At 37.5% G+C, this 14,089-nt stretch overlaps 1 protein-coding gene across 5 annotated transcripts in view; it reads left to right on the top strand.

The window, feature by feature from the left end:
* SLC25A21 (solute carrier family 25 member 21) overlaps window positions 1-14,089 on the top strand; it is a 512,809-nt gene that overhangs the window by 451,519 nt on the left and 47,201 nt on the right. For all 5 annotated transcript variants that reach the window (XM_017530843.2, XM_037739374.1, XM_037739376.1 and 2 more), the window contains 2 exons: window positions 9,186-9,252; window positions 13,866-13,925. In XM_017530843.2, coding sequence (XP_017386332.1) covers window positions 9,186-9,252; window positions 13,866-13,925 — 127 coding nt within the window. The remainder of the gene's footprint in view (window positions 1-9,185; window positions 9,253-13,865; window positions 13,926-14,089) is intronic.

Raw genomic sequence — 14,089 nt, 5'->3', positions numbered from 1 at the left:
CAATTTTGGTGCCTTTTATTTCTTTCTCGATTGCTCTAGCTAGGACACCCAGTACAACATTGAATAGGATTGGTGAAGGTGGGCATCCTTGTCTTGTTCTTAGGGGGAATGCTTTTAGCTTTTCCCCATTCAGTCTGCTGTTGACTACGGGTGTGTCATATATGAATGCCTTTTATTATTTTGAGGTATGTTCTGGTGAAGGACTTTTTTACTCCTTGATTGGGTTGTCTTTCCTGGTTTTCAGTCTGAGTCCAAGAAATAGAGGTTTTTTTTGTTTTGTTTTGTTTTTCTTGGAGTCTTTTTCTTCATAAGTACCATTCACCTAAGTGAAAAACTGCCCTTCAGTGATTATTATTTCCTAATGGAAATGTGTTCATCTTTATGAGCAACGTGATCCTCTGTCACTGAAAATTAATGCACTTGCCATATAGTCCATTGTAAATAAATCTTTTCACTTATAGGTTAATAGGGCAATGAACACCCACATTTTACCAATACTATTTACCCCTTTGGTTGCTTCTCAAATATCTTTTTCACTTTTTCTTTCCTTAGTGTTTTCCATCAGGGTTCTGGTTCTCATATCATGCTAATGCCTTTCTTGGGCTGAACTGAGCAACATGTTTAGTGCTTTGAGCACCCTGCCAACTTTCTAGGGAATGGAGCCATAGACTTACCTCTTAAATGATACTGACAGCTACACTAATTTTTTTTGCATTTCAGAAACTCAAAAGTTGTAGTTTATGTCAGTTGCACCCAAAAAAAATCATTGTTGTGGTAAAATCATATTAAAAATACAATTTGAAATACATGTTCAGGAAAACGTTAAGAATTCCTCCATACAGCATATAATGAAAATAGTGTGGTTTGGAGTAACAAATCAATCCAAAGATCATATGCAGAAACTTAATCGAATTCATTCACAGTAATGAATAATGGAAACTATATTATCTGTGCCTGAAGACCTGATAGGAGTTGAGTAGGGAAAACTTTTGTTAGTTTATTGTTAGAATGTTAGCTAAAGTTTATGTGCACTTCCTTGAAATTTATTTGTGGCTTTTACAGGAAGAATCTGTGTCACTTACTCTCTTTTGAACTGCTTTTCCTCTCCTCTAAAAGATATGTGGTTTTCCCTCCCTCTTTTGCCTTGATGAAAATGGCCCTAAGATGCATGCAATTTTGTGAATTTGAGATTATAGATTCTACATAGTTCAAATCACAGAGCCATGAAACCCCACTCTTTCATTTGGATTCTGTGAACTGCTGTCACTTGTAGAGTACAAATGATGTCAGAATAATGCCCCAAAGGTATAGTGTCAGGACCAGAATTCTGCTCTGGAATGGAAGCTGTGCACTCATAACCCAGGGCTGAGTGTGGCCCTCATTGCTTTAATTACAGAGCCATAGCATGTGGGTAAAAAACTTGGATATGACAGCAAAAGAAGAAAGAAAATATTGTATGGCTTCAATCAGCTTTGTATTAGGAGATCCTTAAAGGAAAAATTATGTGAAAGAAAGAAAGAGGAAGAAAATAACAAACTAGCAAAATCTGTATTTCTGTATAATTTGGAGAAAATTACTGATTTAGGTTGATCATGTTGCCAGAACAGATGACTCAAGGCTTCCATACAAGAAATAGAAATCAGGAGGATGCCTGAAGCCTGAAAGAAGAACAAATTGTGAAGATATGATTGACTGCAAGGCTTCAAAGTCAACTGTAACAAAGATGAGATTGGATCATTGCCCAGAACAGAACTGAATGGTGATGTTCATTTGGGCTCTGGCTGTTGAAACAAAATAAAATGTAGTAATTGTGCTCTGTTAGGTATACAGACATGTTAAAGCTTTCCAATTTCCCCAACTGGGGATCTGGTGTCACTTTCCCTGTCACTCCTATTTCATGCGTCACCGGTGAGTATTATTGCTGCTCTGGACGCTTACTGAATGCCAGGTTTTTGGCAAAGAAGTGGGATCCAGGTGAAAGCATCCTTCTCATGTTGTGTGTGTGTATTGCAGGTGGCTTGGAAAATGGCTTTTCAACTTGGAAGTCATTTCTGTAATTGACATTTTCAGGCTCAGATAATGTGCATCTCTATCCTGGCTTTTCCAGCTTGATGGTTGCTGGACTTTGGTTATGAATATTGGCAGTTTGGATCCTAAAACACTTCACCCCTGACAACCAGGGAAAGCTTCAGCTTCCATGAGCAGCAGATTTACACATTGATCTTTTCCTCTCTTCGGAGGAAAAAATGTCTTGTTCACAGTTTTCTTTATACTCATTTTCTCATTAATGTATCAGTTTAGTTTTATGGTAACCTTTCTGATAGAAAACAGGGTTTGACTCTTCCTAAAAGTCAGTTGTGAAGCAGCTATACTGTTTTCGTTTCTCATTGGGAACTACAAAGAAGAAAATATTCCATGTTGTTGCTCCTAACACCAAAAACCTGATATGCTAGTAACTTAGGAAAATTCCCAGCCTGCTTGAAAGAGCAGTTCAACTCTGTGGTACAAATGATTCCCAAACAAACATTTTCTACATACTAAATTAGAAAAATACCAGCAAAACCAACAATGAGGTGACTCAGAGGGGAAAAAGGAGGGGTAGACAGGACATGTGATTTTTTCCACTCCTTTTTAGTTTCTTTACCTGAGTCAAATTTTGAGAATGCTAAGCCCTCCCCTGCCTACCCACTATTTACTGTGAAGTCTTCAGATTTCAGTAGCTAACTTAAAGCAAGGAACTTTTTTTTCAATCATTCAAATGGACTAAAGATGTTGTCAGGTACACAATGTTTAATTAAGGCTCTTTCTGGCTGTCTGGTCTCTATGGGTATCTAAAATTTATACTTGAAAACAGGGCAATCTAAAACTGGACCCTACTAATGAGAGACAGCAAGAAGACATCTTTGAGGGTTTGACTTGCTGTACATGAACCACAGAGACTGGACACAAGCTGGAACTCACAGGAAATTTCACATTTCCTTGCTTCCATGCAGTCAGCATCTTTTCATTGGTTGCTCTGTGACCTTGTAGCCACCCATATGTTAGATAGCTTCACACTTTTAAGATGGGGGCATGGGGGATGGAGTGAGGGATAAAATTATTTTATAGGGTTTGGCAGAAATCTGTATTTCAAATAAGCTATGTGTGAGCTGTCTTTGAGAAGAACACGTGTGATGTAGTTTTTGATCTTCATTTTACAGATGTACATAAGTAATACAATTAAAAACAAATGTGATCCAATATTGTAGCACTGTGTATCTACTTAGGCTTGTGAACAACACCTCTCATTAGTCTATAAACCATCACAATCTAGTGGTTTTGGAGTTCTGGTACCCCCTCCTTGTATCTGCTATGTGACTTTAGTCTGCTAGCTTCTCCAAAGAGATTCTTTCACAGACTAATGGGATGGGGTTTTAATGTGTGAAATAATCTGAAAACATTTTTTAAGAATAGTTCTCACAGCTTCCTTATAAATGCATTGCTTAATATTTAACAATTATCTTTAAGATAATTATGATTTCAAGGATTTTAATTTCAGAGTTTTTGTTCAGAAATGGATGTGCTAAAGGTTATTTCTGTCAGCATATTTTTAGCAGCAGGTTAACAGAAGACATCATTAAAAGCAGCTCAAATAGTAAAGGTTTATTTTTAATTTTACATAACCAGAAATCTGGAGGTAGGATGCCAGCATTGGTTACTTCAGAAGCCCAACAATGTCACTGAGGTCCAGGTCCCTTGCATCTTTCTCCTTGGCCATCCTTAGCTTGGGAGCAATGGTGTCTCACATGGCTGCAGTGCACAGGCATCTCACACAGCTAGGAAACACCTAGCAAAGAAGACAGGACTTTTCTTCCTATGGGCATCTTTGCCTTAGACTGGAAATCCACACCTTCCAGCCCACCATCTCCTCTTGTCTCCTGGCCTAGGTTTCAGACATATGCTCATGCCTAATCCTCTCACTAGCAAAGGAATGAGCCCACTGTGATGGGCTTGAACAATTCTACTTAAAATAGTTTCGTTTAAAAAAAAAAAAAAGCCATACAATGTATCCTAGGGCTTTATCCCATGGGCTAGAGGAGTACTGTCCTCCCTAAGCACAGGATGTGGGATCACTTATACCCTGAGGAGCAAATGGGGTAAGGCACATCTGTTGGATCAGTAACCAACATTCTCCCACTTTTTTTTTTTTTTTTTTTGGGCTTGATTTTTTTTTTTTTTTTTAATTTTGTTTTTTTTTTTTTTTTGAGTTTTTTTCTCTTTTTTTTTTTTTTTTTTTTTTTTTTTCGAGGCAGAGTCTTGCTCTGTTGCCCAGGCTGGAGTGCGGTGGTGCAATCTCAGCTCACTGCAACCTCTGCCTTCTGAGTTCAAACAATTCTCATACCACCCCCTGGAGTAACTGGGACTATAGGCATATGCCACCACGCCTGGCTGATTTTTGTATTTTTAGTAGGAGAAGGGGTTTCACTATGTTAGTCAGGCTGGTTTCAAACTCCTGACCTCAAGTGATCCACTCACCTCGGCTTACTAAAGTGCTGGGTTTATAGGTGTGAGTCACCAGACCCAGCCTCCTGGTGTGCCTCTTAAGGGAAAAAAGTTTATCTTGGGGGGAGACAAGTTTATCCTAGGGCTCATTTTTTTCTCATTCTAAAACAGCTAGAAAATGTTTAATCAATAGCCCAAAAGCTTTCACAAAAATGATCTTATTCATCTTAGACCAGTTCTATCAGTTATATAGTATTTCATATTACTTTAGAACAGAATTGAATAAAAATTGGAATAGAAACCTATTTTAATGGCCTTTTCTGCTTCCTTCTAAAATGCGAAATGACAAAGTATTGTTGCAACATAAATAATTTTTCAAAAGCTTTTATTGAAATAGTTTTATTTTAAAAAGAAAGCTATACAGTGTAGCCCAGTGGTGAAGGACATAGAGTACTTGATTTGGGTTGCTGTGTCCTATTTGTCAATGACATGACAGTAGTTCTTACCAGCAAAATTAGGAAAATAATTATAAATATTTTAAAGGATTGTTGTGAAAGTTGATTGAGATTACTATGTGTACATATAATGACATGTATTTATTCTTAACAGGAAAGCTATTACATAGTAAGCTTTCAATAGATTTGACTATTTTTACTTACAGTAATATTTACAAAAATCCATAAATATGCAAGCTAATACTTTTAGAAGTAACAGCTTTGAAAACACAATATAAGAGCTGCCATGTAGTTCATAATACAATTTTATGGGAGGTCTTGTAGTAGCTCTTATGCCTCTTCCCAAGATTCTTCCAGTTGGCTCAATGTGAGTCAAAACTTCAGATTAGAGTGGTACCTTTGCCATCACATCAGAGAGAAGAATTGCCTTTGCTGCTACATAAACGTTTAGAAGCCCACAATCTATTCATCTGGCAAGTAGGCTGAAAGCAGCTCTCAGCTGCTCATGACGTAAGTGGGATGACACATGTTAATGGGTGTCGCCAATCTCTTAACTTCCCAGATTATGGTCCTGGTAAGCTGTAGGCTCTGCACAGCAAGCCAAAACCACATGAAGGCAGAATGGACAGTGCATGTGAATATAAACATCAGTTCTTTTGCAGAAAAAAAAAATGCATCTGCTTCATAAAACATAATTGCTTTTTGGTTTTTAGAAACTGCATATAATATTTTGCATTGGGAAAACTTTCAATAATTATCTAATCAAGAATAGCTCATCAGCTGAGCCCTTGACCACATGCTCCTACCCACATTTTGTATGTGACTCTTCTGATCGGCTCAAGGGCCAATTTTAACTGAGAGTGAAGCTCTTCCTATGACTGGACATGGCATGGAGGTTCTACAGCAGCCACTTTGGCTGGAGGGACCATGATGCTTACTTTCTGGATCCAGGGCTCTGCATTATAAATAATGAATGCAACTCAAACTTATTTAAGTAAAAAAGAGAATTTCCTGGAAATGTTACTGAGCATCTCATAGAATCAAAGGCAGAGGTAAATACCAATATTCAAGAAAGGTCAAGACGTAACTAGGCTTAAAGAAATTCTGGAAACAAGTCCATACTCACAGAACCAGACCTTCTTCTTCTTGCTTCTGTGCCTCCCCAAATGGTGGCTTCTTTCTTTTTTATCACTGCAGATTGACTTTCTCCAAATGATTAAAAGCATGACTGCCATTGATATCCTAGTTTTATATGTTACAGTTTTAACCTGACAGAACAAGACTGGCCCTGTTAGAGTTCCAAAATCTTAGGCTAGGTCTCGCTTGGATCAAACTAACTCAGGCAAAGAAGTAGAATACCATTTGGACCCATCTGGGTGAGGCACCCAGTCAACTCCTGCCTATAAGCAGCATCATATTGTACTAATGTGTTTAAAATGGGCCAGCCCTCAGCGGAAGTGCTATTGACCTGACTATTCCATAGATGTCTACTATTGCATGGCTATACAGTAAAAACAATGCAAAGAGGTAGGTGGTCCTAGCTTTCATTTACCAGCAGAGACTGCCTGTGGTCTTTGAGAACTTGTTGTTAAAATTGTTCATTCCTGGTTTGGAAGCTCAGGATGGTGGTGTGGGAGGAGGGGAGCAATTGCACATGAAAGCAGCTGAGTAAAGAGAAGAGGAGGAGGACACATCAATGAAGCATCCTCAACACAAAGCAGAGGGCTCTGGACCTCCCAGCTTTTGTCATATTAAATCCGTATGCTTCTCCCAGCTGCCTCTTCTTCTCTCCTGCATCACACCTCTTTTTTTAAATATTTCCCCCATCACTTTTAAAATGAAGAACTTCTGTGTAGTTATAAGACTTTAGTCCTCTTCCAGAGAAGCAGTGCAAGACTTGATGCAAAGCTCTACAGTGTGGCAAATTCTGTCTCTTCAGAGAAGTGCTTGCCCATGTCTTCTTATTCTTTTCTCAGAATAACAGAATCTGAGGACTGAAATAGACCAGCCCTGAGGGCCGTCAAATGCATGGATTTGCTGTGAACCTCCCATCACTGGTATCCATGACAAGTGGCCATCAAGACTGTTTGATCACATACCAAAGGGGAACTCACCACTTTTTAGGAGAACCCATTCTATCTTTAGGCAGTTCTGACTATTAGACGTACTTCATTGTGTTAAGCTCCACCTGGGCCAAAAATGTGTATTTTCTTGTTGCTTCCACCTGTTGGCACTAGTTCTACCACCTGGAAACAAAGAGAAAAGTGTAATATCTTTCTTTCATGTACACCTTTCAAAAGATCCATCACGTTCACCTATTTCTCCCTAAGATCATTCTTCTCCAAGTGAAGCAACTGTTCTTCCTATAACTGTTCTCTGTAGTGTGGGATTTCAAGTTCCTCTGTTGATCTGGGCACTCTGTTTTAAAAGCTTTACTTACTTGTTTCTCTTTATTTTTTTCTTCCTCCAATAATCAGGCATAGTCTTCCAGATGAGGAATGATCAACACAGAAAGAACAGAACTAATAACCTTTTTTATTTTAGATGTAGAACTTCTGTTCAAGAAAATTACATTTATCTTTTGGGAAGACCTATCTATGCTTAGTCACTCTTTATGCCAAAAATTACATAGTGATTAATTTATAATGAAATTTAAATGAGAAAAAGTATTTAAAAGTTATTAGCTTCTAGAAGAAATTCATGTTGACATGAGAATTTCAGGCATCAGTAGTTCAAATTGGAATGGAAAAGGGGTGGGAACAACTCATGAATTGCTATAGCTCTTCAAATCATGTATCTGCTTTACTTCCTATTCATAATGCTAGCACTATCCATTAAGTCAAAAATGGTGGGCAGACTAAGCCCATATCTGGGAATCCTTTGATCCCTTTCTTCCTCTTTATGAGATCCATAAGCTTAACAAATATTTGTGTCCTGGTTACACACACACACACACACACACACACACACACACACACAAGGATTCTGATGTAAGAAACCCAAATATTTGTTAATTTGCCCTCAAGTTGCTCTGTAAGCCAGTGAACTGAGGCTGTGTAAGCCCATGAATTGAATAAATCAGGCAACTACTTTAGTCCTCTCACTGAAAGGTACTGTGTAAGCCATTGAATTGCGGGAGAACAAGAGGTTACCATGTTGGTTTGGGTGGCACAGTGGGTTCACCTGAATTGGTTCTCAACTTCTTGTTCCCAGAAGCACAGCTGGAAGTGAACCCAGTTTAAGGAAGTTGGAGTGAAGCTTGGGGGGTCAGTCAGAGAAGCTGCAGCCCCATGTTAGATGGATATCCTAAATTAGGGACATGTTGAGCTCTGCCCTCATCTGTAGTCACTTATGGACTCATCAGGAAAAATGATTACTCAGAAAATAATGCATAATATTATCTTCTATTTATATATTTTAAGGTTTGAAATGAAGATATAGCATATACATGAAGATTCCAGGACAAAGGAATTTACAATTTTGAATTCTAAAATGTAATAAGAAATAAATGAGGACTTACTATAAATCTAATCATATGTCACTCTTTTTTAAAAAAAAAAAATCTGACTATGTGACCATGGGCCCATGAACATTGGAAAAGAAAACTGGTCCATGCCTTGTGATTTTGCATATCAGCAAAGGAGTCTGACATTTCTTCTGTTGGCAACACACAGTCCTATAGCCAACTCTCTTTGACCATATTCCACCCCATTAAGGCAGCTTAAAAATTTTGACTAATTTAGGACAGGGCTAGAAGCCCTAATACCATACCCACAGAGCTTGTTAGCTCCCTTGTGTTAGTAAAGCTAAAACTGAAAGTTTCATCACCTTCTTAGCCTCAGAAAGGTACACTCTAATGGATTCAGGTATAATCCTAACTTCATTTGGTTACCACAAGGGAGGGGATGCAGGACTGTAGATAGCTTGAAGCTACCTGCCACACAACTGAGAAAATAAACTCAGAGTAAGGAGGGTCAGCTTCATCATTAAGGTACAACTAATGGTCATGTTTAGCAACTTACCTAAGGGGCTCCTGTCTCAGTATCATGTATTCATCTTCTGAATGTCATAATGCTAATAGACACAGAATTTATTTCTTTATTTTAGAATGAAAGGAAGACTTCATGATTGGTATGCTATGTTGAATAATCTGGAATGCTTTCGGATTAGTTGCTTTATCCAAACAAAGTCAGAAATACTTGTTTCCTAATTTCCTTACTCACAGAAAATCTTTTATTTCTCCAACAGGTTGTTTGGTTTTTACAAGGGAATTCTGCCACCTATCTTGGCTGAAACACCAAAAAGAGCAGTGAAGGTAAGCATTGCATGTGTTCCCACCAAGCAAAAGCACGGTGCATAAAGCACAAAAAATCTTAATGCAGAAATTATAGCATCATTTTTATTGTAATTAGACTTGGTCAGTCTCTCAAATATGTAGATCAATTTGTAGATTTTTTTAATCAGGTAAAAGCATTCCATTTTAATGGGGAAATTATTCAAAAAGCAACATGGTGAAGGAAATGCTAGTAAACCACAAAATAGCTTGGACCTTTCTTCAAAGCAACTCAGAAATTTTCCTTTGGAGAAATAATTATTAAAGAAAGAGAGAGGGAGGGAAGAGGAAAGAGGAGAGAAAGAAAAACCTTTCTCCCTAAATCATTCCCATTTTATTAACAGAGTAAACCAATATACTATATTTGTTTATATGTGATTCTCACATAGTGTATTTATTTGGCATGCCAACTTCATTTTACCCCCAGTCTCCTCTGTTAAAATTCTCTATTCTGGTTCTTACAAAAATTATTACTTCCAGTACCCTGATTTCCATTTACTTAACCACATGACTGTAGAGGTTTATATACTACTTGCTAGTTGAGTATCTGAAGAGGAACAGGGAGATCTGGCAGAACATGCAGGGGCAAAAGAACTCAATCTGACTACTGTCTTCTCTCAGACAAGAGTCCTGATCATAGAGACTCTGATAGTCATTGCTCCCTTCCCCCATACCACTGACATCACCAAATAAGGCTTTGTCCTTCCATAATAATGATAGCCTAAAGACTTCCTTTCCAAGCAATATAAGGCTTTTTTTTTTTTCACATACATTACTCAGTTTGTATTCCCAGTAGTCCTGAAAGGCAAGAGGGAACAGCTCATATACTTTTGCTAAGTAAGTTCAAGAGGGTGACTGGTTTGTAATTATGATAAAATCACCCACATATACACACAAACATCCAACCTTTATATTATGTCAAAATGGCAATTTAATAGGATTGAATTCAAGTCTAGAATTTGGAAAACAAAGCTTTAGAACATACTTTCTCTATAAATTTATCCTCTTTGTTGGTATAGGTTTTGTGATTTTATAATATCACTTCAATACAAATTTCATTATAAGGATCTGAATCACAGTAGAGAATCTGGAATAAGTTCACCAAAGTACACAAAAGAGCTGAATTGAATTATGAAATGGCTTTACTTGATAAAAGATTGCCCAAGTAAACAAACAGGGCAAAGTTCCTGTTCAAAAGGAAAGTTGCTTTATCTGCATGGAATGATATATTCATCTGTTCAGTGATTTACATGTGTAAACAAAGTAAATTACAATTAGAGCTTTTCCTGGAATATTTTTTCTTAATATTATATGTTGGAGACAATTTAAACTTTAAGGGGATTAAGACATCAACATTGAACAATTTTTTACAGGAAAAAAAAAGTTTAGCTTTATAAAATGGAGTTAGTCTCTATTTTACAAAAGCAATGCTCTCTGCCAGAACAATGGTTAACAGATGAACTTTCAGGCAACTGGATATGGTGTATATGTCCCAGACATCTTGTTTCAAGTAGATTTTACCTTAAAATTATTGAGACATATGGTAAGTATGTTGGCTTTTTAAGTATAACTTGGAGCTAAGTGTATCTTTGCCAGATGGATAGCCTAGTTTTTCCAACACAATTTGTGAAAACATTCATTTTATAGATATTTATCTTAGGATTTGTGAGGAAAGCAATCACCTGATTGTAACGATTTCATACATCATAAACTGCTTCATTGTATGTCATCAAAGTTTACTTCAGAAAAAAAATATTCAGAGACTGTGGGGTATATCTGTGTGTGTGTGTGTGTGTGTGTGTATTCTTTGGTACTGACACTTTAGTTAAAATCATTACCATAATCAGAAACAGACAATTTTAAGTTTTTGTGTACTTTATTCTTTGAAATAAGCTTATCATTAAAATAATAAGACTAACTGATGCTAAGTGAATGGAACTTCTCCTTTCACAAATTAGACAGAATTAGTATTATAGTTAGCAAAAGGAAATGAAGACTTGAGAGAGATCAACTGATCCCTCAGAGATGAGTGACACCATGGTTCAGGCTTCAGGGTCCAGTCTTGAGCTTCACACATGCAGAAATACCACCTTTCCCACGTTCAGTTTCTCAAGGACTGCCTTATGCTAACTAAATTCACAAGAGATTATAAACTGTGAAGCCTATTTGTTCACTGCAGTATACTGATACCAATCATAGTATTTATACATAGTAGATTTCAGATGATATTGAATAAAAGAAACATATATAAAAAGAAACAGAAAGAAACAAAGAAATATATATAGAGAGAAAATTCCCACATCTACTGTTCAGAGTCTCTGGAGGGCCAAAACTTCCACTCCTGGTGGAGATAGGGTACCAGGGACCAGTATGAAATAACAGTTTTCAAGACACTGGACACATCAGATGATGAAGGCTGGAAATACCTGAGAAATGGAAAACAAATGAGACGCACCCTGTGATGCCACAGCTTACTGCCTTGGGTTACTTTCCAGGCCCCGGGGCAGGGAGGGGAAACCAAGGCAGAGCCCAGGGGACTCCCTGTGTTGAGAAGGAGCTGAAAGGCAGGGGAGAGCAAGACAGCCAGAGTCCATAGGACAGAGTACCTGCACAAAGGAACAGGGAAGAGCAGACTGCACAAAGAGAGAACTGCTGAGGTCTGCAGAGGGACTCCCCAAGTGTTCAGCTGAGTATTGACCAGTGCATGCCTACGAGGAAACTACCAATGCCTGGGAAAGAACCGCCCAAAAGGCTTCAAGGGAACAGCACTCAGCAGTCACATGGGGCTGGGAATAGTGCCTGTTCCCACCAGCCAGACTGGAAAGCTTCAGCAGTCCCAGGGCATTGAGAGGAGTGCTCATATACTTAAGGCGTCTATGACTCCTTTGATAACCTAAGTGAAGTCAGAGAATAAAAACTAAGATTTTTCAACAGTCTCACTTGTGCCAGTCCTGTCAGGGAATCTTACTTAAATTATCTTATTTAATGATAACTCTAAAAGGTAACTTTTGTGTTCTTGAGAGTTAGAAAGGTTAAGCAACTTTCCTGTGCTTTCACAGCTAATTAGCATAACCTGGAATCAGCTCTAGGACTGCTCACTTCAAATGCCAGCAAGGTGATTGTCAAAGCGGTGATGAGGACCATCAAAAAAATGAAGAAAAATAAATTATTTTAAAAACCTAAGATTATAACACTTTTCCTTCCATGGTTAATGGTTACTAATGCATATTTCATCAAAAAAGTGGTGGTCCCTGGTGAGTACTGTTTTAACACCAGGATAGTTTCAGGGCCTTTACAAGCCACTAAAATGTTAGCTCAAGTAGGCAGAGGTTTCTCTTTTTTACTGTTACATGTCCAGTACCTAGAATAGGAGGTCTCTAATAGTATTATTAAATGAGTGGATTAAATGAATCCTGGTTCTAGAAACTCTACGTTAATAGTACATTTAAAAGACCATGGCACAAAAGTAGTTCCTGAGTATTGAAAAGAATCAAAATGTATCTGGTAGTAAAATGATTCTTGGGCTACCCAAACACTCATTAAAGCCATCTATAAGGAGCTACTTCTTCCTAACAGCAGAATATTTTTTGCTCTGAAATCAGATTTTGCGTTCTTTCCCCATTTTACTGGGCTATAAAATAATAGAGTAGAAAATATTGGGGACCATATAATACCCATACCATTTTTGGAGTCTTGAGAATCAGCCTCTAGCAGGACCTAAAAACATGCCTTATCAGTGGTTTTGACAGCTTCTGAGTACCCAAGAGCAAACCATGTTCAAGCAGAGTTGTTGCTCAAAAAGTAGAATACAGAAAGAAAGAAGGGGAAAAATGTATTATATGAAGCAATTGATTAGATTTGCCTCCATTGAAATTTGTTTGCAGAGAAAGTTATACTAAACATCATCTACTGAAGAAACTAACAATACATTCATCTGATAAATCATCACCATCATCTTTATCACCATCAGTTTTGAAGGAAGGAATTATCAGCTCTCTTTCTTCATTCAGGTTGAAGACAGCCTTTTATGGCAGGGGATGATCTAGATAACCTCTTTGGGTTCTTCCCTAGTTTATCATGGCATCTTCATAATTATTTAGTGTTTTCAATTCCATGGAGCAGAGGGGATATGAATAGAATAGAAATGCAAGTTAAGGCTGAAAAGTGTATGTCTTTTTACAAGTGTGTTAGAAAATTGGGCTTTCACTGGGAAAGCAGTTCATAGAGAAAACATAGGAGACCAAAGACATCAGATTTCTAGGCCTGTAATGTTGAATCAGTGCCATAAGAGAGAAGTCTATTGATGTCTGGGGAAACTGAAAATGGTCATGGTAAATGGAAGTTGTATGGTTCATTTACTGCTCTAAAGGATTTCATCAGCTCTTCTGTAGGTTATTATAACTGCATTTGAAACTGTGAATGTTAAAGAAAGATCCAATAGCAACTACCCGAGACAGGATTAAAAACTGTATTAGATAGTTTATCATTTTTTGAAATGCTGGTTAACATAATGATTTACTAAAGAAATTTGAGTCAATTAAAGAGTTTGTTGCAGGAAATTGTTATAAATCTGTGGGTTTGGTTTTGTTTCACAGTTTTTCACCTTTGAGCAGTACAAAAAATTGCTAGGATATGTGTCACTGTCACCAGCATTGGTAAGTGAGAGTATTTATTATACTTAAATGTGTGTGTTATTTCATAAAGCAAAATCTAGTAACAAAAACTCTTTTGATTCCCCAAGCCCAGCTACTAAAATATGAATTTGAGTTATTCAATGTTCAGCTACTTGTTGAAAGCCATCTTCCTAATAATTCACAAT

Source organism: Cebus imitator, unplaced genomic scaffold (genome assembly GCF_001604975.1).
Source record: "Cebus imitator isolate Cc_AM_T3 unplaced genomic scaffold, Cebus_imitator-1.0 Scaffold69, whole genome shotgun sequence".
Classification (NCBI taxonomy): domain Eukaryota; kingdom Metazoa; phylum Chordata; class Mammalia; order Primates; family Cebidae; genus Cebus; species Cebus imitator.
The sequence above is the reverse complement of the archived record's forward strand: the minus strand, read 5'-3'. Positions and strand labels throughout refer to the sequence as shown.